The sequence below is a fragment of the Miniopterus natalensis genome, chromosome 14 (genome assembly GCF_054644295.1).
Source record: "Miniopterus natalensis isolate mMinNat1 chromosome 14, mMinNat1.hap1, whole genome shotgun sequence".
Classification (NCBI taxonomy): domain Eukaryota; kingdom Metazoa; phylum Chordata; class Mammalia; order Chiroptera; family Miniopteridae; genus Miniopterus; species Miniopterus natalensis.
This window is the reverse complement of record NC_142094.1, coordinates 38,120,094-38,143,660: the sequence shown is the minus strand read 5'-3', so window position 1 is coordinate 38,143,660 and position 23,567 is coordinate 38,120,094. Positions and strand designations below refer to the sequence as shown.

The 23,567-nt window shown below is 43.8% G+C and overlaps 1 protein-coding gene across 1 annotated transcript in view; it reads left to right on the top strand.

The window, feature by feature from the left end:
• MYOF (myoferlin) overlaps positions 1-23,567 on the top strand; it is a 126,065-nt gene that overhangs the window by 15,090 nt on the left and 87,408 nt on the right. Inside the window, exons 2-5 of the mRNA XM_087824454.1 lie at positions 2,665-2,720; positions 4,750-4,841; positions 17,011-17,119; positions 18,496-18,583. Coding sequence (XP_087680580.1) covers positions 2,665-2,720; positions 4,750-4,841; positions 17,011-17,119; positions 18,496-18,583 — 345 coding nt within the window. The remainder of the gene's footprint in view (positions 1-2,664; positions 2,721-4,749; positions 4,842-17,010; positions 17,120-18,495; positions 18,584-23,567) is intronic.

Here is a 23,567-nt window from a genome sequence, read left to right as displayed (position 1 = left end):
TGAGCATATAACTGATTTTTAAAAAATACAATTCTTTACTGAATTTATAGTACAGAGTCATTAATTAATCACACTAATGAGTACTAAACAGTAAAACCAGTACTTGAGTGAATGTTTCATGTTATGCGTCTTCTTTACCCAGTGTTTCTGGCAGCTTCCAACGAGACACTGAGGTGTGGTAGCAAACACACACTCGGGTTTGGAGCCAAAAAGACAGGTTTAGATTCTGGCTCTGTTTCCTTATCAGCTGTGTGACCTTAGACAAGTTAACCAGCTTCTCTCAATTCCTTGCCTGTAAAATGGGGGTGAGAATGGGCTCCTCCTAAGGATTTAGAGACAGGCAGCAGACTGCACAGCCTGGCACCTGTCTGTGGTTATTTAGAAGGAGCTGCTGTAATTGCGGATAGAAGACATTTTTGCCCTGCCCCACCTGTTTAAAAATCCTTTGCACAGATCCCCTTTCTCTCAAGAACACTAGTGCTGCAGCCAGAGAGGAAGGCTGAGAGGTTTCTGTGGGAGGGGAGGGGTGAGTGGGCTCAACATGGAAGTGTGGGGGAGGGAATCAGGACAGCTGCTGGGTGGCATCAGAATCTGCCCCAGTGAGGGGCTGTGGGGCCACCCAGAAGGGCCGCAGTCAGGGCTAATCTGCGTAGGTCCAGCCCATGAGGAGGGTCATGCTGCAGTTTAACAAGAGGAACCAGTGAGGCGATGGGGAGCCCACTCAAGTGGAAAAGTTAATGCTTAGCTGAAGGAGGGCGATGATTCATGGCTTTGCTATGCTGAGGTCTTGGGAAAATGAGGTGCTTAGTCCCACTGCTGGCCCTGCTCTGGGAGCCTTAGCAATGTGACATTCAGCTGAACAAAACACACCGCCTCCTACATTACACATCAGTAGAGAGGAAGCTGAGGAGTGGTTCAAAGGGTGGCCACCAACGAGAGACTGCCTGGGTTCAAAACATGGCCCTTCTACTTACTAACTGGGTGACTTTGAGTACGTCACCCTGCTTCTCAGTTTCCTTAGCTGTGAAAGGGGCATGGAAATTAAGCCCTAGGAAATTCTCCTAGGGTCTTTAAGGAGAATACATAACATGAGATAATAGACAATATCTGTTTGTCTCCTCCTGAAACCCTGTTCCTGGCATAGAGCTTCTAAAACCCTTGTAGTTTCTTAGGTGGTAAAAGCGTTAGGAGCAGCTTTTGTTCCCATGCAGCTCTGGGTGGGCTCCTGGATGAGGGCTGGTCACCAGAAAAACCAAGCCAGAATTAGAAGCTTGGAATTTTCAGCCTCGCCCCCACTCCTCTAGGGGCTGAAAATGGAATTAATGGTTGATCCTGCTTACGAGATGAAGCCTCCATAAAACCCCAAAGGTATAGGGTTCGGGGAGCTTCCAGGTAGGGGAACACATCCTTGTACTGGGAGGGTGACGCGCCCTAACTCCATGGGGACAAAGTCGGGACCCACCCAGACCTTGCTCTATGTATCTCATCTGGCTATTCATGTGTATCCTTTATCACATTCGTTAATAAATTGGTAACATAAGTGTTTCCCTGAGTTCTGAGACGCTCTAGCGAATTAATGGAACCCACGGTCGGGGGGGAGGGGGAATCGCAGGAACCTCATTCATAGCCAAACTGTCAGAAGCACAGGTGACAACTTGGACCTGCTCTTGGTGTCTGAAGTGAGAAGGGCGGCAATCTTGTGAGACTGAGACCCTTACCTGTGAGATCTGTTGCTATCCCAGGTAGACAGCGTCAGAATGGAGTTAATTGTAGAGCACCCATCCGGCATCAGAGAAAATTGTTTGGTGGGGGATCCCCCTTCATACATCTGGTGTCAGAAGTGTTGTGTTTTGTGTAATAGTAAAAGAGACGCACAGGAGGAAAAACTGTTTTGTTTTCTGAAAACAGATGAACTAATGCTTACAAAGCATTTTGTACTCAAACATTAGCTTTTATTTTGCTAAGGATCTGGGGACTTAGGCCTCATAGAAGCCCTTGCTCTTTGGATTTTGCTCCAAGAAAACTTAAACACCAGCTAGATTAACATTTACTCAACCTAGGTAGGTGTGCTATCGAGTCTCCAACACAGAGAAAGATGACCTTGTGTCTTCAGAAAAGGTGAACCAGGAGTAAAGGAAACCCCTGACTCTCTGTGGGTCCTAGAGAGTGTTGATGTGTGTATCACCTTGTGCCGAGGCCTGTGGGAGGGAGTCCAGGTCCTCGCAGGGCACCACTGCCGTGTGTGAGCTCAGACACCTTTCTTAACTCCTTTGAGCCTCAGTGTCCTCATTTATAAAATGGTGACACCGGCATGCCAAAGGTTAGCTTTGTTGGCTTCTTTCTGCAACAAGCTGGAGATGCAGAGGCCCTGGGTAATCTTGGTCTGCAGGAACTGGTGAGGGAGAGGCAGGGGATCACGGTATTTCCATGATTTTGAGTCCCCCAACCCTAGACCTGGGGATGGGCAAAATGTTTTAGACCATAGAATGCTGTTCAGTTCAGAAAACTTTATTCAGATAGCCCCTACCCTAGGCAGATGAAAGGGAAAATGCAGGCTCATCGTTGGCCCTCAGGGAAATGTTCTTTGAACGAACACATGAATGAATGGTACATACTCTATAAATGTTTCTAATTGATTGATCTTTCTTATTTTTTTATTTGCAGATGAGAAAAAGAAAACAAAGAAAGTTGATAATGAACTCAACCCTTTCTGGAATGAGGTGACTTCATTGTTTTTTCAACTTTGTTTCAATGGATAAGTTATATGTGATTGTCCCATCTTTGATCTGAGGTGAACTCTTCCCTCTGGAAGGAGAATCACGGCATTTCACCCCCACCCCTTCCATTTCCCTTTGTGGCCAAGGAGACCACAGAGCAGTTCAAGGAGACGAAACACAGTGACATGTCCTGTACGATAGAGGTGTGGGGAGCAGAGCCCGGACGCAGTTCGGGGGTTGGGTTCTAGCCCGGAGCAACCTTGAGTTTGCTAAGTGACCTTGGTCCCGTCATGTTACCTATATGGACACATCTGTAGAGCAAGGGGTGGTATTAGATTGTCTCAGAGGGAAAGCTCCATAATTAAAAACGTCTGCATGTGACTAATCAAAAGTATATCACATGATACTTTGTGCGACCAGCTGAGTCAAGACATTTATTGTTTTTATGTTGATAAAATAATATATATTTAATGTAGAAATTTTGAAAACTTGAGATCAGCATAAAAAATTACCTTTGGCCCTACTATCCAGAAGCAACTACTGTTAACATCTGGGATGTATCGATAAACATTTATGGAGTAATTATACTTAATAAAATATGTCTTAAAATTAGCAAATTAGCCTCATAAAGCAAGTACAGTTTCCTATCTTATCTTTTTAACAATTATGAGCACATACTCATATAATTTCATTCAAAAGCATTTTTAATGACTATGTAATATTATATTTACTAAAGGGATACAATATAATTTATTTACACCCCCCTAAATGTTTAATATATTTATAGATGTGTGAAAATTTTAATTCTTTCCACTGAGTAGGATTTTCCTACACTGAATAATTTTTGAACTAGCCCCATTATTTTTTCCCAAAAGCCAGTCACACCTTCCTGGATAAGTGCGGTGATAAATGTCTTTCATATTTTCACTAAGTCAGGAGGCTGTGAAGACTTCCTCTCCCAACTAGTTCCAATATCTCTATAAAATAAAGACTATACCTTCTCATTGAATGATGCAAAGGCAAAAAGCTTCTTAATGCCTTTCTGAAAAGCCTCACACAGAGCTCCAAGAATAAAATAAAGAAAAGTACATGTATGTGTGCTTTCAGTGCTTCAGGCTTGTAGTAATCCTGGCATGCTTGTTTATATTTAAGGCCTGTCACATGGCCAATGGCAGAGAGGTGTATGATCCTGAGAGCAGGCATGTCCTCAGCAGGGCATCACCCATCTCACCCCATTTTGTTTCCATTTTGTTTTCCCCCTCATATTGAAAAGTATTTATCAAGTAAACTTTCTAATTGCAATTTTATAACTGAAACTTACCCCAAATGAAATGCCAGCCCCAAACCCATTAGGATTAGTGGGCGTGTTCTAAGATGAACTATGAGACCATTCTGCATCCATTCTGAACCCATTACAAGGAGAATTAAATCACCAGTAGGCACTGCTTGATTTAATTCATTTTTTACATATTCAATCAAAGGCATCAGCGGTGCTATGTTGATTTTTTTTTTTACATTTGCGATTTGTTGCATTTAAGATGAAAGCCTCACCTGGCTATAGCACTGACCACTGTGGGGCTTAAAATGAGGGGCATGTTAGTAAATGTTTTCCAGATTATTCATCTCTTTGATAATAATATGTTTACAAAGAGCAAGTAGTTTAAAAATAACCATTGAAGAAAACATTTTCACATAACATTTTATTTTATCCTTGCAACAACTGTGGTAGGCATTCAGTTCCCTGACTATGAGATAGGAGTTGGCGACCTGTTCAAAGCCACAGAGCCTAGTAAATGGGAAGCCAGGGGTCCCTTCCAGGTCCTCGGAGGCTAAGTTTGGTTGGCTTTCCCACAACCCTCAGCAGCCTGCAGGTTTAGAACTTAATTTATAATTTAATCACTTCCATCTAACTAAAAATTCGAAAGCTTGACATTGGCGAAGATAACGACCCAGCGTTTAGTGTTGGTTCATTTTATTGCATTCCTCAATCTTTCTAACAGCCTTTTTGTTTTCTCAACCTTTCTGTGGACAGATTTTGGAGTTTGACTTGAGGGGCATACCACTGGACTTTTCATCTTCCCTTGGAATTGTTGTGAAAGATTTCGAGACAATTGGACAAAATAAGTAAGTTGATTTCAACTGTTTTTCTCATTTTACGTGTTATCTTACTATTATTTATTTTGTTGAATGAACACATTTTAAATAACATTTTATAATACTTCAAATATAATCACACTTCAATTCCATGTCATCCCCCCTTCTGAGCCAATATCAGACATGGTTAATCAATCACAGTGCTTTTACCCAACTTCTGTATTCCTAGGAGGCTGCAAACACAAAGCAGCCACTAGTCTATCCAATTTGAGGCATAGTCTGAACCTATTTACACTCCTGAAACTTCTTTGTTAATTGCATATAGTTATTTCCTGTATCTGGTGGTTTATCTGAACTGCAGCTATATTGCACACAAGCAAAATAATTTTTTCTTCCAATTATGTGTGACCCATCTCTCATTCAAGTTATACTTCCAGCCCCACTTCCATTTTAATGTCTTACGGCCTTTTAAACCCAACAGATTTAAACCAGTTTCCTTGCCTCTACCAATTTCCAATGGGCAAGGGTTTTGATGGTACCCATGGTGGCACCGAGGGTTGTCCCCTGGGTACAGCTAGGGATTTCCCAAATAGGTCTCCATGGGGCAGAATGACCTCAGTAAATTCACCCAGGTCCTGGACTTGGGCCTTCTATAGACTAACAACCCAGTCTTAGGTACACAATTCAAACCAGCCTAGCTTACAAGAAACCAGTGCCTAACACCAGACTACTTACTTGTTATTTTCCAATGGAAATATATGCCTGAGAGGAGGGCATGCCTACTCTCTGATCAGTGAATTCTGCTTTATGTTATACCACTTTGTGTGTTTTGGCCCCAGATTTTCTTCTTGGCCTTTCTACTAAAGCTTTGGCCTTTGAGGACTGCTCACTGCTCAGTGTTGGAACATTTTGCTCACCTGGAAGCACAGGGTGGGGGCAGAGGAGAGGATTCTCCTCCCAATTTAAGGAATGTCTTGCCTGTTGACTGTCCTGTTGCTGTGGAGACCAGCTGTGCAAATATGGCTCTCACGTCTGCTGCTCCAGGGCTCTCACAGCTGCTGCGCTGGGGCCTGTAAGCAAACAGTGCCAGGCTGCCTGGGTTTGGCTGGCGTCCATGGCCACACCCACGGCGACTGCCCCATCGAATCCAAGCAAGCGCAGTGCAATTGTGTCAGCAGCATCCCTGCTCAGGCATGGGGGGGGGGGGGGGGGGCTGGGCCTTCAGGGCAGACTGTTCTTCCTCACTTTATAGTCATCCAACCAGCCATCTGGACTGAGTGACGGTGGGAGAAGAGCCAGAGGAGCCTCTTGGTCACATGATGAACATGAAATGATATTTTCAGCAGAAATGTCAGAGTGGAAAGGTTTTCTCAGCGGCTAAAGAATGGGAGTTCCCTTTGCAGGCAGGCAACAGGGCCATCACTCAGTGAAGGCTTAGTGAGTGCCAGGGGCTGTGCCGAGGCTTTGGATGCATTATCCCACTTAATCCTCACAGACACCTTATGAGTCAGGTCCTGTTTTTCCTCAAAGAGGTTGAGTAATCTGCTCAAGGTCACACAGCAGGTATGTGTCAGAGTCAGTATTTATATCCAGGCCTGTACTCTTGACTTTTTACACTATACTGAAAATCTCTGACCACTTACAGGAACCAAAATGTAGGCGGAATGACTGATTATCTTTTGGCTAAAATGGAAGTAATTTTTCTAATTTTGAAAAAAATAAAGAATACTATCTATTGGTAGCTCCACCCTAGGAGGAGTAAGCATTTTAAGTAGGCATTTTTATACTATTGAACAGTAAATTACTCATGTTCATGATCCACAATGGGCAAGATAAATTCAGAGAGTATATCTCATCTTTACAATGACCTTGAGATGTGGAGATGAGACTTGAGGTTCAGAGGGGCTGAGGCTGGGACCCTGATCCCTTGGCACCCTGGCCCTGTTGAACCCTACTTTAGTTCCTAAAAAAGAATCATCTTCAGGAACCTGGAAATGTAGGAATGAAAGATATTTACAAGTGTTTGAGTGTGTGTGTGAGTGCATGTGTGGGGCTGCCCACATGCCAGGGAGGGAAAAAAGATACCAAGAAGGGCTTTGGCATTTGCTGTTCCCTCCGCATAGACAGCTCTTTCCCTCAACAGCAACAGATAGATATAAAATCTTGTTATTCGGCCTTCGCATCTCTGACCACCCTCCCTGCCATCGCTCTCCATCTCACTGCCCTGTTTTTTCCCTTCCACCCTTCTTGTTAGGGAGCTCATGTGGGTCTGGGAAAGGCGAGGGAGTCCATCTGGACGTGTGGCTATTCGGGTTAGGTTTTAGACAGGTACTCAAGGATACATGTGGTCCACACATCTGCTTCATCTAGCTCAGCATTCACCACCATCTGAAATGTTCTTATCAGTTTATTTACTCATTTGGCCTTCCCTATTAGACAAGAAGGTCCACAGCTATGGTGTTCAACACTTTAACACCAGCACTTAGCCTGGCTCCTAGTAGGCCCTCAATAAATGTTTGTTGAATGAATGAATGAATATACAAGTGAATTTATGATACAACCACATGAATAAAATTTAACGTTTCTAAAGCACCTTGCATCTGACAATCAGCCCACTGATAATGGGCCATTTATGTGAATTCTGTCCAGCTCAGCTCTCTGGAATAGCTTTCTGGTTCCAACTTGGGTTGAAGCTGAAAGGAGTCAGAACACAAATGGGTCAGATCATGAGAGAAACAAACACCTATCCCAAATCTCATGCTCTTTTGTAGGGAGATGTGGAGCTTCTCCCTGACACAACCAAAAACTAGATAAAATATATGTAACAATCGTTTCAGATACTGGAAATCAGCAGCTCAGGATAATGATCCCTGAGAGAGAGGGGAGATAGCTCTGAGTGCCCAACTTAATGCCTAGAGAGCATTTCCAGGCTGCAGTTCAGGGAGAGGAAACTCAGCAGATCCATTTTGGTTGTCTTCCAGAGTTGGGGAGGTGCAGGTGGGAGTCTAGAGCTACACACACACACTCTCTCTTTCTCTCTCTCACACACACACACACACACACGCACACAGGGGAAGAAAGAGCTTCTGATTGCAGAGGGTTCTCTTGACTTTTTAGCTGAGTACTGGTCAGTAAGGAAACTACCTGAGGCAGGGAAAAGAACCATCTGGAAGGAGCAGGCAGACTAGTTCTTGAAACACACACAGGGCTGGGAATTGTTAATATTCCCACCAGCCAGAAGGGAAAAACCTTCTCATTTATGAGCATTGGATAGAGTACCCAGAAGGATTTTACTTTTTTAACAATGTGAAAAGAACGCACACAGGTATATTATAAATAGATAATATTATTAGTAGGCATGGACAATGAAACAGGTATTATAATTATATTCCATGGTTCAAGAAGGTAGAAAAATGCTTGGGCATGTTAAGTAGAGACATGGAAGATATAAGAAAGATCCAAATTGAACATCTAGAGATGCAAATTACAGTGTCTGACACAAAATGACCATAATTATCTCCCTGAGAGTTTGCATTTCTCGTACTCTTAGTTTCCCCTCCATATATGTGCACTTCTGCATTCAAACCACTGTCACATACGCTCCCACACAAACGCAGAGCAACGAGACAAACATCATCTGAGTATAAATCACTGAGTGAAGCATCTGTTTCGCTATACATGAGTAAAAGGGAGATGCCTAACACCTAATGATACGCTTCGGAGATTTACCCAACCTCTGCATGAGAGGAGGTGTGGGCAAGTGGTCAGCTTACAATCATGTGATTGGTTTGGGTTCTGGCTCTTACTGACTGGGTGGCTCTTGGCAAGTTTCCTCATCTTTATAAAGGAACTGTAATACTTCCTCAATAAATGGTAGACGTAAGGGCAAATTTTATATAATTGAGGAAAAAAATTACTTCAAGTTCCTGAGGAACAGCATAATAGATAATATCTATTGTGGGTTTACCATGTGCCAGGAATTGTGTTAGTGCTATTTATTCCACACATAATTGCACTCCATTTTTATAATGACTCTGAGACAGACTTATCCCTAACTTACGGATGAGAAAAGAGGTGGCTCAGAGAGGTCCACCAAATTGCTGAAAGTCACCCAGCTCTTCACGTGGAAGCACATGGATTTAATTTAGTTATGTTAAAAATCCATTTACACAGAGCTCAGACCTTCCAAGATTTATTCCAATGTGTGTGTGTGTGTGTGTGTGTTTGGGCTGAGGCCAGGGTGTGAAAGTGAGAGGATAACATCACACGGATACACACAAATATGCACATGTGGTCCTGGGGGCCATAGAATTAAAAAAAGGCAAAAGGACAAGTTTGGGTTGTGAAAATACTAACTCCTGGGCAGAGGTTTTATTTGTTTGTTTGTTTATTTACTTATTTGAGAAACCAGAAAGACTGGTTTAGAATGGAATTAGTTTGGGGGGATGCAGAGTGGTATCGCTTATGAGAAATGTCCAGTTCCTGGCACGTGCACAAAGCTTGTCCTCAGCTTTTACTGCTTCGGTCCCTGGCGGCCCGAGGCTCGCCTCTGAGCCGCGGCGTGGACGCGGGAGTGGGTTTGTTCGGTGGCCCCCGCGGCCTTGCCTTCTCCCTGCGGGGCTGGCGGGTTTCCCAACCGGGGTGGCTTCTAGGGCTGTGTGAGAATCTAAACCAGGAGCAGGCGTCACTGTGGAGTCGGGTTCTCACTTGTGAGTCCTTTGTAGCCCCTTGTCCTCAATGCAACAGCAAAGGTCTTTAGAGAGTGAAGCTGGTTTGGGCCCCTGTCTCTGGCTGCTGCAGAGGCCAAAGCCCAGGGTCTGGCCAGTTAAGTAGCTGCGCAGTCCTGCTGGCATCGGCCAACCTCTCTTAAGTCAACGTGGGCCACGGCCCTGGAGAAAGACTCACAGAGACCAAGAGAGAGGCATTTCATAACCACAAGAGCTAGGATGACCTAATTGCACTTGGAAGACCAGAGCTTAGGAGAAGAAGCTTTATAACGTGTAAATCATTTGTAGACCATTGGATTATCTTCAATGATATATCAGTTAATTTATCACTCAGCAAATATTTGCTAATGTGTAGCGTGCGTCAGACACTGCCCTAGGCACTGGGGGTACCCCCTCCATGCCTTTCACGGCGCTCAGGTGGGGCTGACATCTGAGCGGAGGAGCAGAGAGTAATTAAATCCACATACAACACATCAGAGGGTGATAAGTATGAAGGGGAAAAAGAAAGCAGGGGAAACAGAAGGAAACAACAGGCTGAGGGGTGCGTGCGTGCGTGTGTGTGTGCGTGTGCTGGTTTGGATACAGTTTTTGTTTGGGGATCTGTTTTTTAATGAAATATCTTATGAGATCATTCAGGTTCCACTAAATTGGATTTTATTAGGATTCAGCTTCAGCTTGAAGTTTACTTCTGTCTAACCCTGAAAATAAAAATTATTTCCAAACAGATTCATGGTATGTATAGTATTGAGGGTGGAGAAGGAGCTACTTGAAGTATGTAAGAGAAAGGACTAGGTGGAAGAACTTTGCACACTTATTGAATAGAAATGGATGTGGGCAGCCACAGCGTGTTCTTATCTGTTCATTCATGCCCTCTACCCAGACCTCAGCAGATAAACCCGCCTTCCTGTGATTTTGATTGTGTGTGAGTTCAGAGCAGCTTTTCCTGCAAGTCCTGACCTGGAGTCACAGGCTTTTTTTAGATCCCTTTTTCTAGAGCAGGGTGTGAAATAATAATAAAAAGTGATTGTTAAGCACTTACCACATATCCTTTTAATCCTTACAACTGTTGAGGTAAGAAACATCCAAACCTGTAAGAGAATATTTATGAGTTTATGGGAGCCAAACTGACGATAGCTGGGAAGCAACATCTCAACAGATTGAGAAAATGCTCCAGAGAATGGCAGTTTTGTAGCTTATTTTACACATTAGAATCAAAGGAGGAGACATAAGGAGGGCCACATGGAACTCATCGGTGGTAGATGAAGGAGGCAGGAGAAGGCAAAGCGGGAAATCTCTGGGATAAAAAGTAAAATAGAAAGACACACACTTCTTTTACATTCATGGGCACAGGATAGTTAACAGTCAACACGTAACACTTACAGCCCATAGAGATGGTGCCGGGAACAAGGTAACAACGAGGGATTCCTGGTCCAGTGCTGTCGCAGAGGTTGTGCCCTGAGGGGTCTGGAAAAGGCCACCCCTGACATTTCAAAGATATGTTATCTTAGATGCAAAAAACACAATAGACGGGCTCGAGTTAGGTAAAGATTGACCTTTGTCAAGGAAGCTACAGGCCTAGGATGTGACTTTTATGCTCAGACCATTTTTTGTGGTTACTATTGGTCTCCAAGTTTGTAAGGCCCACCGTGCGGGCTTGTCAGGTTTAGTATGTGGCCCCCTTTTTGTCCACACAACAACACTGTTAGGTAGGAGCTTTCGTTATGCCCATTTTACAGATGAGGAAACGGAGGCTTGGAAAAGTTAACCTGTAGTACAAGGATGAGTACAAATTAGCCAGCCCTGCCTAGCTCCAAATTCTCAATCACTGTGCCATACTGTCCTCCTTACTTCATAAGGTCCAAGTGCCGGATGGATGGATGGATGGATGGATGGATGGATGGATGGATGGATGGATGGATGAGTGAATGAATGAATGGATGAATGTAAACTACTATCTTGATTTTAATGGATGAGGGATCAGACAGACACAGAGCCTCGGAGCTCTGCTAAACCCCCCAAGCAGGCAAGCACAGATTCAGATCTTTGCGGACTGAATGAATACGAAAACTGGTCAGGTGCAAGTAGCAAAATAGCAGGTTACAGCCGTTTATTCAAGGAATAATTACTGAGCATCTCCTACATGCCAGGCTGGTTAGCCTTCTTCCCCTTTGCAGTCACAAATAACTGAATCTGGCCTGGGCGCCTCATTGACCAGAAAGGCTTTGATGCAGAGGCCTGGGCTTCCACTTAGCTCCTTCCCTTGTTCAAGTGACGTCATTAGCAGCAGGGGTGGCACAATAGGGGGTTGTGCTGGCCCTGAATCCTGCCAACTGCCACAGCCTCCAGGCTAGTTCGGTGACTCCAAAGCCTGGGAATGGAGTTGGTTGAAAGTACAGGGCTCGGCCCTACCCCCAAGGGGTTTTGTACACAGCCAGGTTTGGGAACCACTGTGTGGACCAGCGTTTCTACATTTTCTAAAACCCCTGCCTCCTTCTGAAGAACAGGACAAAAGCCTCAAGGCTCTCCGACCATCTTGGTGTATAGTTAGGAGAAGGAGCCATTATTCTATTAAATAATGGTATTTCTATGCTCATTTTTCAACTATGAACCTATATTATCATATTGAGTGTGCTTTTAAAAGTACACACATCCCCCCTCTCAAGATCCCGCTTTGCCAGCTGCCTTTCCAGCCCCCAGCCCTTCACCCACCCCCTCCGCCTTTCCCTTCTCCACTTAGACCATTGTTTCTCAAACTTCCCGGGTATTAGAATTAACTAAAGAAAACTTCTGACTCAGGGTCCCGGGAATCTATAACCACCCTGGCGATTCTGCTGCAGGGAAGCCTGGGGGACCACATTGTGAGGAATGATTTATGGGCTAATTCAGAGAGTGAAGATGGGCTGGTTGGAGACTCAGGAGGGTTTCCCTCTGGTGAAGCGGCTGGGTGACGCGGGAAGTGCCCTTTGAGGGTATTTTGCTTGGCTCTCCCACTTTCTGCCTTGGAGCCAGGGGAGGAGCTTGCCGGATACTGGCCCAGGGGAGGGGCAAGTGTGGGGAAAGCGACAGCCCCCACCCTTCCCTGCACCAGCTTGGCCAAAATGACAAGTCTCAGCTGGCTGAGAGCCCAGTGTGCTTCAAAGAGCCGGCAGGTAATGGTCCTTTCAGGTTTCTACTGGGGATCTCGGAGCAGCTCAGGAAAGTATTTGTCCCCAGCCCAGTTGGGGGCTGTTAATCCCCCTCAGAGAATGGGAAGTCGAGACGTCTCTAGGGGCAGAAACAGTACAACATGTGACTCCTTTCCAGCTTCCAGCATAGTTTCCTTTCCTCCACGGGGGCATTTCCAGTGTATCCCGCGTGGGCTGTGCCCTGCTGCACAGCCGGCTCCGTATCTGTGAGCTCCCCTGATTAAGAACTCAGCCAGCACACCCTTACTCACTGGTGGCATGTGGCTGTTAACATCTGCATCGAGACTAACGCTCTTTTTTCAAATGCACAGTCTCTATTTGTTTTAACAAGAAAGAAACAGTTGAAGAAGTTCTTGCATGACTGAGGTGACTAGTTTACAACTAATCTCTTTTGTCCCCCAATCCTAAGAGCTCATTTTCAAGTAGTTACTTCCACTGCTTAGGACTAGTTCTACGTCACATTGAGACCCAACCGGAAACTGTCAGGACATTCTTGGAACAGGAGCAGGACTGTCTTTTTGTTCGTGTCAGAATACATCTGCATTTTATTAATTCCACAAGTAAAGCTGGAGAGCCAAAGGGCCTCGAGATTCTTTCACTATAAAGTTTCCTTTTGAGACATGGTCCATCTGTTTAGTGGTGAGTGGAGTCCATGGGGAGACTTATTTTTCCATGAAAATACAGGGCAAATTCTCCCCATCACTGTCACATTTTAACATATTTACAGCATTAGTAATATGAAAGAAAAAGAGTTCTTGGTTTACTGTCATCTCCTTTAAAGGAAATTGGCTTATGGTCCGACTGAACTGTTCTTATGCCCCATGTAGGAGGCCAAGTCATCATTTCCCAGACTCACAGTATTTTGTATCCAGGCAACATCATAGAAAATAGGCCAGGCTGGGCTGGGCGTGCTTTGGTCCTACACTGCTCAGATTCCTCAGAGGGGCTGTTTTCTTCAACTTAGAGTGAAAGCTCTTAGAAGTTGTAACTCTTTGCATTTTTCTTCAGCTGAACCTAGCTGTTAAAAATATTTTGGAGATTTTGTATAAACACACTATCTGTACTTCAGAAACAAAGAAATTCAGGTTTTCTTTTACATCCCTCACCCCCCCCCCCCCAAAAGCATCAGAGTTTTATGACGACAAGTGAATTTTAAGAAATGAGACTAAAGGTTTCTGAAAGAAGGAATTGCGGTGAGACTCTATAATTGGCTTCATTTATTTTATTCCATTCCTGGTCAGTTTATCTGTTATCACCCTCTCACACCCTCTCATGAGGAAAGGAAAGCAGCAGGATAGTGATTGAGTCAGAATGAATTTGTAAAATCATTCAGGGCCATAAAAGGCCAGCAGATGGGTTTTGTGTTTTAGGCCAGCCCATTCTCTCCAGCTAGCCACAAGTCCCACCACTCCCTATTGTCTTACCTATCACTCACTGTGTTTCACATTTCTGTAATTGGCCCAACCTTTCCTCCTGACACTCTGTGTGGATTGAAGTTTGACTTGCAACATTATAGGCTAATACCTTTGAAGGCAGAACCTTTGCCTAGTATTCTGGATTATCCATTATGGACACATCTAGGATATTTCCCCCCCTAAATCAATGAATAAGGACTTTAAGAGAAAAGAAATATTTAACATGAGATGGCTTTCTAAATAGATATATGTAGAAGACATCACATATATAAGCCTAGTGGCAGATTTTTAGAGCTGAAAAGGGTCTGAGGAATTATTTATTTCAATTCACTTGTTTATAGATAATGAAGTGGGCTCAGAGAGTTAGGTGACTTAGCCAAGGTCTTGAAGAAACTTGGGGCACAGTATTAAGGCTACAACAGGAATCATCTAACCCAATGGTTCTCAACCTGGGACGATTTTGCTCACCAGAGGACAATTGGCAATGTGTAGAGATGCTAGTAGGGAGAGGCCAGGAGTGCTGCTGAACATCTGATAAGGTCTAGGACAGCCCCCGCAAACAAAGAATTGTCCAGTTCAAAATGTCAATAGTGCTGAGGTTGATAAATGCTGGTCCAACCCCAGGCCAGTCTTCTTTCACTTCAGCATTGTTCCAGCATGCTGTACTTTGTGTTTTGTCCCAAGAATTATTTATCGCTGGTCATCTTGACGTTAGCAAAAGCAGTTCAGTACATGTTGAAAGGTGCAATGTCATTATTTAAATCATAAAGTCAGGTTATGAATCATGGAACTGTGAGAAATAAAATCCAGTGTGTTTCCACATATTTCAAGGAGAGTACCTCATTTAGACACTCAATACTTGTCAGATGACTTTGAAAGCTGCAGTTTTCACATTTTGTTCTTCTTAAAAACTCACCTAGACAACCCCTTGGCTTACTGTCCTATTTTTAAAACATGGGGAAAAAATTCTCAGGCTCATACCTTGTGGTGGTGCTGAGGGAGATGTGGAAGAGATTTTGCCAGGGATTCTCACCTTGTGTGGGAGATCTACCTATTTCATCTGGTGGGGGTGGAGTCATGCATAGACTCTTGTCCTCTATATGCCAGGGGAATAAAAATCCAAGCAAGGAGAAACCATACTCATGTAAAATCTAACAAACATACTGAGTAAATGTACTTGTCTGAAAATTATTCTGTAAAGTTCCATCGATTCTATCGATTCTCCGCATTGACTGAGAGACCAAAATTCTGTATTGACTTAAACGGGCAGAACAGTTCACTCTTACCCTTCTGGAGAAAGAACTTTCCTTTTCTATGGACATTAGCTGACTCCCCATGTGATATTAGAAGAGACTAGACTCCGTCATGGTTGTTGAGTGTCTTGTCTGGGTTTCTGTCCAGGAAGGTGTACTCTTCCAAGAAACCATATGCAAATAGTTCACATCATAGGGTAATTTGGTGAAACAGGGTGCCATGGGAACATTCCGATCTTGTGCCATATCATATTAATTAATAGTATTAATATCCTTGAGTCACACTGCATGTATGTGGTTGGGTGACGGACCCAGATCTACAATCTTCCTATTTCTGAGGTCTGAGTGGGGAAGTAGAATATGGATATATGTCAGTTCAAAACTGATGGGCCCGGGTTGACATCAGCTTTCACTTCCTGATTTTTAAAGAAAATGTACTGCATTTCAAAATAAAATGAGTATTTCTCCATAAGATGAACTTTTCTGATTAATTTTGCTAGAAAGCCCAGAGTTATATGTCACACTCAACTACAGTTTCTTCACCCAGTGCTTTTAATATCAGGACTCTCTTCTATCACTTTGAGGACTCAGTGCTTCGTGTTCTATTTTAATGCTGGTGACATCCCATTCTATCATATCTGTTATGTATTAGTATAATTTGCCACAGATGCAGGTGAGGTGTAAGTAAATAACCTTTAAACATGCCTTCTGTTTCTCTTTTCCATTCTCAGTGTCCATGCTGAGAGCACACAGCTGGGTGCTCTTCAATATTTTATCACATTTCACAAAGGGAACGTTTTCAGTTCACCCAGTCTCAAATCATGTAGCACGTTATAACCCTCAATTTATAGACTATAGTGTATGGACTACATTTTCATGTTGACTAATTCCCTGTGTTCTATAAGTTTTTTTTGATCATGTGCTCTAACTACAAAAAATATTTTGGGTCTTATTCTCAATATATGTAGATTTATTTCTTTCCTTCATTCAGTTAGTATCTACTAAGAAACATACCATGTTCTGGGCACTGGGGTTAGAGTAGTGAACACTCCCGGCAACAATTCCTGCCCTTAGGGATCTTTGCTCAGGGAGCGGAGACACCCGTGTGCCAGTGTTACATGCGCTCAGAGGCAGGTGGGTGCTCAAGGCTGAATGTAATCCCTTGGCCCAGGAAGAAACTTTTGAACGCTGCTCCCGAGTACATGGGGCAGCGAGGCAGCCCCATCAGGAAACTAGCTACCTACTGACACTTCAGCGTCTGCTTGGGGGGATGCTTTTACAGTGGGCAAGTTTTACGGGTCCTTTTAAATGTTCATTACAGAAGTGTGCTTGAATCTTGTCTCACTTTTCTCTCTTCTTGGATTCTGGAGGTGCTCTTCTCAGTCTTTGCCTCTCACCCACCCATCTCTTTATGACTTGATATTGTTATGGAGAAGTGAGGGCTGGTACATAATGTTGACCCCCAAAATACCCTGCTAGGCTAGGGTGAGAACCAAATGGCCCAACTTTCATTATGAGTGATTTTATTGACAACAGGTAGATAGGAAGGAAATTAAGAGGTCTGAGGAGTAAATGGAAGCATGCCTCTTACTTAGGTGACTGTCTCATTTCCTCTGCAGATTAATTGGCACAGCCACTGTGTCCCTGAAGGACCTGATTGGAGACCAGAGCAGGTCGCTGCCCTACAAGCTGATCTCCCTGCTAAACGAAAGGGGCCAAGACACCGGGGTGAGCATCTTTCCTCTTGTTGAATGGCTTTGAAGTGAGATGGTTAAGCAAAAGTTTATTAAGAAAAGAGTGTGAAATAATTAGCTCACTAAACACACACATCTACTGATTTTGAGATAAACTAGCCCATTTGCAAATTATATCGCTTTATCCTATACTCTCAATCATGAACAAGTAAATTAGATAAGCTTGATTTTCTGTGGGAGAATGCTATAAAGCAAGTGGGGCCCTCTCTTGGTATAGCTCTGGCATGTTCACGTGGGTGTTAACATTTGTGTGGTGAGCATAGCTCTGTGTATCAGACACTCTTTGAAACATTCTATGGAAGGTAATTTATTAATACTTGGAATATCAAGATGTTAGTAGCACAATCTTTATTATTGCATTAGCATCTGTATGTTTTCTAATCACAGCGTCTCTAAGTAAGTCCATATTGATATTGTCTGACATGAGACCAGAATTCTCTTCCTCAAGTGACCTTAAAAAAATTTACTCAAGTATCGCAGCTCTCAGATTTCATATGATTGCTAATAAGCTTTCATGAAGCTACCATTCTGACGTCATTAACCTCTAACGCCTTCATTTTCCAATCAGTTTGTTTTGCTTGGGAGCCTGGGCAAAGGGAGAAAATTTTATACTAAAGGTGGCCATCCCTGTAGACAAAAATACAGGTTAGGCTTCTCAGCATCCATTAGGAATGTCAGCTTTACTGATCTAGTCTCCAAAATGTCTATGTTTCCTGTGAATCAGCATTTTCAGTTCTCTAATCTCGCCTTGGCTTCTGGCCATCGTAAGGTCACATTTCATGCAAGAGGCAATTATCTTGAACTTCATGATATGCATATTTGTTTCCTCTTTAATCAGACTTGATTCCTTTTTATTGTATTTTGTGAATCACATTGTTATATAATCTTTCATTAGTCATTTGAAGTTCTTTTTAGAGAGAAGTGTGAAAGTGAATTTTAGCAATTAAAGAAGTCAATGAGCAAACAAATCAGGTAATCACTTACAAGGAGCCTTTGAGACTAAGATTCTGCGATTGGAGGCCATCTCCAGTCTAGGATGGAGCCTAATTAATTACAGATTCACGCTTGCCTGTCACAGCTTGCTCCCAGTTTATGAGGTTGCCCCTTAGCAATGAGACGCTTGGCAACCTGTCACAGGTAATTCCTTTCCCAGGTTTTCCCACTCCACCTGCACTCACTCGTGGGAAGATGTAAACAATGGAGTGTGTCACCCCTCTCTCTCTCCTCACTTCCCCACCCCCCTGCTCACCTCCTCTAGAACTTCAGCTCCTGCTGAATTGGCTTACTTTGGGTGTATAGCATTCCAACAGCCGGCACTGATTCTGTGTGCAATGCATTGTTTCTGCCCAGGCCACCATTGACTTGGTGATCGGCTATGACCCACCTTCAACTCCACATCCAAATGACGCCAGTGGGACCAGCGTGCCAGGCACGGGAGGTAAGATGGTGCTCCTGAAGGCCCAGCCTACCCAGGGGAATCCACTGAAGACACATGAGGAGTCGCCAAGAGAGCTTTCCCTATGAGCACACTGTCTGTAGCTCCCCGCCCACCTAGACAGGCCCTGTGAGGCATGCGGAGCTGCCCTGAACCTGGACGTTACAACTGTTTGCAAACTGCCCTTCACGGGAGAGCAGAAGGGTAAGACAGCCCCTTACTGACCAGCCGCACAGTCAGCCGATCCAGTACATACAGACTCCTGCAGAAGGTTCCAAGCGAGGCTGTGCTGCGGATTTGCAGCTTCCACACCATACAATGTCCCCTGGTTGTGAGGCTCCAGGTGCTGACTCTACTCTCTTCATGTATCTCTTCACCTCCAACTGTGCAGTCACCAGGCTGTGCTCTCAGCCGCCAGTCTCCTGGTCAGGGCCCTTGTTTTGGAGCCTATTTCTTTCTCTCCCTTGGCCTTGACCTCCTCCCAGCGGCTGCCCCCGCCCCCAGCCCTTTGGTCCTTTAAGCAACTGAAATTTTATATAACCTACCTTACTCTCCTTGTTGTCTGACATGAGCTGTCAGTCATTCGGAGCCATTAGGTGCTTCTCTGGATGGGATTGGGCTGGGGCTCGGGGGAGGCCTTTGGGTCGAAGGTGGAAGGAAGTCTACAAGACAATCAGGCCTTTCACACAGCTGAGTTTGACCTCCTCTTAGCGTCTTCCCAGGGTGATGTGATGCTGAAGTGTCTCTGTCACCAAACACCTCCCAGTTTCCTCAGCCTTGGCCTGTGCCCCAGGAAGGAAGGGGCCCCTTGTGCCACACACTCACCTACTGCCTTGAAATTCTTCCTGGGAGGCCACCCTGGTTCTTTTCCTTGCCAGGACTGGCCTCTCAGGTTCTATTTTCTCTTTGTTTCTCTTGGTTCTGAACTCGCCTGAATGGTCTGCTCAGCATCTGCAGCAGCTGTGGCATCCCTGCTCCGATCCTGCCTGACCCCAGCCACTGCCCCGCTCACCCACAGCCCACAGGTGGCCCAGGTTTCAGGATTTGACCTATTTATTGACCAAGGAGGTGTGAGTGTCCAGCAGGGTCAACTGGCTCCCTTTTCCTTGGGGACAGGTGGTGCTGTGTAGTCCCAGCACATCAGCAACATGTTTTGCAGTCACTCTGTGCCCAGCTGCACTGTGGGCTGTTGCTGGGTCCTCAGCCACTCTCAGTCCCACAGAGCTCTGCAGTGGCTCCCTTTTTCTGCCACAGCAGAGATGACCAATAAAACAGAGGAAACATGCTGGTCTTGACATCATCAAGAGCTGAACAGAGTCGTTCTACCCATTTCCTTCTCACCTCCTTCACTGACCATTGCATCGGCCTGGGAAGGGCAGTTGGGACTTTCTGGCCCACAAAAGGCAGCCCCAACTGGTGGGGTATCTGGAGTAACCTCTGAATTGGGAGGATCAGGGTACCTTTCCTCACACTGACATTTTCCTCAAGCTGGACCCTGTGTATTAATTTCCTAAGGCAGCTGTGATAAAGTACCACAAACTGGGTGGCTTAAATAATAGAAACTTATTCTCTCACATTTCTGTAGACTCTGAGTCTGAAATCAAGGTGTCAACAGGGCTGGGACTCTGAGAATCTGCTCCTTGCCTCTCTCTTAGCTTCTGGCGGGCGCTGGCAGTCCGTGGCCATCACTCCAGTCTCTGTCTCTGTCATCACATAGTGTTCTCCTGTGTGGCTCTGTCCTCACATGGTGTGCCCCCCTGTGTGTGTGTGTGTGTGTGAATTTCTCACCTCTTATAAGGACACCAGTCACTGGAATAGGCCCATCCTAATCGAGTACAACCTCATCTTAACTTGATTACATCTACAAAGACCCTATTTCCAAGTCAGGTCACATTTTGAGGTTACAGATGGGCATGACTTTTGGGAGGAACTACTTATCCCAGTATATTAGGAGATAAAAGGCAGTTTCATTATGTGTAGTCCATTTCAAAAACCAAAATGGGCCTTTTTGTGTCATCCTTTCAGCCAGGCCTTTAGAGGATAAATAACACTGTGGTTCATTCAAATGAAAAGAGTAAATTTGTACTTTATAGTAAATTAGTGCTGCGCCATTTCTTAGTCTTTATGGAGTAAAGGAAACAGGTGCTGGGTTTCTTAACCCATTGCTAGGTGCTGCAGGGCTGGGGCTGACAAATGCTTCACAGCCCTACCCTCCAGGAACTCTCAGTCCAGGTTTGGATACAAGACTTTTTTATCCTGAAAGTATATCATTATGGTTAAGACCTAGAGCTTTGGGGTCAGACTGGCCCAGGTTGGATTCTGTGTCTATGGTTAATTAGCCATGTGACCTTGAGTAAGTCACTTAACCTCTCTGAATCAGCTTTCTTTACTGTAATATGGGGATATAATAGATATAATAGCAGCACTTGCATCATAAAGTCGTTGCAGGAATTAAATGAGGAAATGAATAGAAAGTACTTAGCCCAGTGCCTGGCATACAGTAAGTGCTACCTTAATGAGGGCTATTATTATTATTATTGTTACTATTATTACAAAAACAAGTCCAGGTGGCTTGCAGCCATGAGGCCAGTTGGCTAGCACATTCTATATGGTCATTCAAGTTGCTTCCTCTAAAAAGGAGAGCTATTAGAAAAGAATGATCTGGTTTGGCTCAATGTCGTGTTGAGATGACTAAATGCTTTCTTTTAAAAATATTTTTAAAAAAAGGGAAAAAAAAGGTTGTGCCTTAATGGACCCCAAAGACTTTGAGTATAACCAATTTATGAAGCTTTGAGGAGTGTAAGGGAGATTCCTGGGATGGATCTGTGGAAGCCCAAGCTCAGAGAACATGCCATTTCCCTGGAGCAAAGCCTGCTTCCTTAGAAATGAGAAAGCACCAACTCCTGAATTTCTAAACCCACTGGGGAGAAAATCCTTGCCATCTAGGCTCCCTTTGCCTGAAGCTCCTCCTCACTCCCTGGATTGTCACCAATGCTCCAATAGTACATGGGGACTGAGAGTCACACGTCCTCTCAGGAGGCTGACTCCCAGGAGGCTCTGAGATGACAGTTGGCCAAGGTCTTCTTCGGTTCTTTAGAATTCCTGATTCTGCGGGATGGAGATAGGAAATGAACTAGAACTTGGGTTTCTTTTGTTTGGATTTCAAACAAAGAATATTATCAAGTGCTGGTTTCCAAATGAGCTGTGTTTGAAGGGCAATTTTATTTTTAAGTGTGAGATGACAAAGTAAAATTTCTTTATTTCAAAAATAAACATGTCCTTTGATCTGGAAGGGCTGTCCTTGTTCTGTAAGATGAATATTCCCTAGGCTGGGTCAAGGGCAGCATTCTGAATATTGGCTTCATAATCTGGCTAAAAGAAACTTTTGTTTGGCCTTAAAAAAAATCTTCCAGTATCCTTGATTATCTGCATGTTTCAAGTGAAAACACTTTTTTTCTTAATGTGATAATTCAATTAAATGAATCAAAGATGTCTTTGAGTACTTATTATAACTCCATGCTATGGAACACACACACACAGACACACACACCACAACACAATTTATAATTTTGGGAGAAGGTAAGATCACAAACTGGAGACAGAGATATAACAGCAAGACAGCCCCCCATCCTGCTATAGCATGCCTTAATGACATAATGGGACATCTGGCCCAGAATTTTCTTCCCTCCCCTCCCTTCCCCTCCCCTCACCTTCCCTTCTACTTAAAATTAACAAACAAAAAAACCTTTACCATTCTATATAAAAGTAATGAGTATGCTTCCTCTAATTTATATAGATCTTTTCAAATTTTAAAAAATTTGAGCTTGTCGACCTTTTTTTTTTAGTACAAAAGCAATACCTACTTGTAAAAATGTAAATATCACAGAATTATAAGACACAGAAAATTTAAATCACTCCCAGTCCCATTCTTCTCCGATAATGACTGTTCACAACTACCAGTATTGATTACAAAGGTTATCATGCGCACAGTGGGTCCTGCAAAGGAGAAGTTAGAAATATTAATGGTAGAACACAGAAGTGAAGGTTTGCAGGAAAATTTGCCCCTACAAGTTGAAGAAACTAACATGACCATCGGTCCCAGGACTTGAATGCCTGAGGGGTTCATGTGAGGTTTTTTTTTTTTAAGACTTTTTTAGAGAAGCTTTAGGTTTACCACAAAATTGAGAGGAAGGTACAGAGATTTCCCAAATAACCCCGGTCGTCACATATGCATAGGCTCCCCCATTATCAACATCACTCACCAGAATGGTACACATTTATGAAGGTTGAACCTACTTTGTCACATCATAGTCTCCATAGTTCTATGGGTTTGGACAAATATATAATGACATGTATGCATTATTATAATACAGAGTATTTTCAGTGCCCTAAAGATCCTCTGTGCTTTGCATATGCATCTCTCCCCACCCCCAATCTTTGGTAACCACCGATCATTTTATTGTCTCCATAGTCTTTCTTTTTCCAGATTGTCCTAGAGTAGGAATCATGCAGTATATAGCCTTTTAAGACTGGCTTCTTTCACTTAGTAGTACACACTTAAGATTTCTCCATGTCTTTTCATGGGGTGATAGCTTATTTTTAAAGTGCTGAATAATATTCCATTGTTTGGTTATACCACAATTTATTTATCCATTCCCCTACTAAAGGGCATCTTGGGTGCTTCCAAATTTGGCAATTATGAATTAGGTTGCTATAAACTTTCATGTGCATTTTTTGTTTTGTTTTGTGGACATGCATTTCTAACTCCTTTGGGTAGATACCAAGGAGTGTGATTGCTGGATTGTATGGTAAGAGTGCGTTTAGTTTTGTAAGAAACTTCCAAACCGTCTTCCAAAGTGTCTATACCATTTTATTCCCACCGACAATGAATGAGAGTTCCTATTGCTCCACATCCTTGCCAGCACTTAGTTTTGTCCATGCTCCAGATTGGAGCCATTCAAATAAGAATGTAGTGGTGCCTGATGAC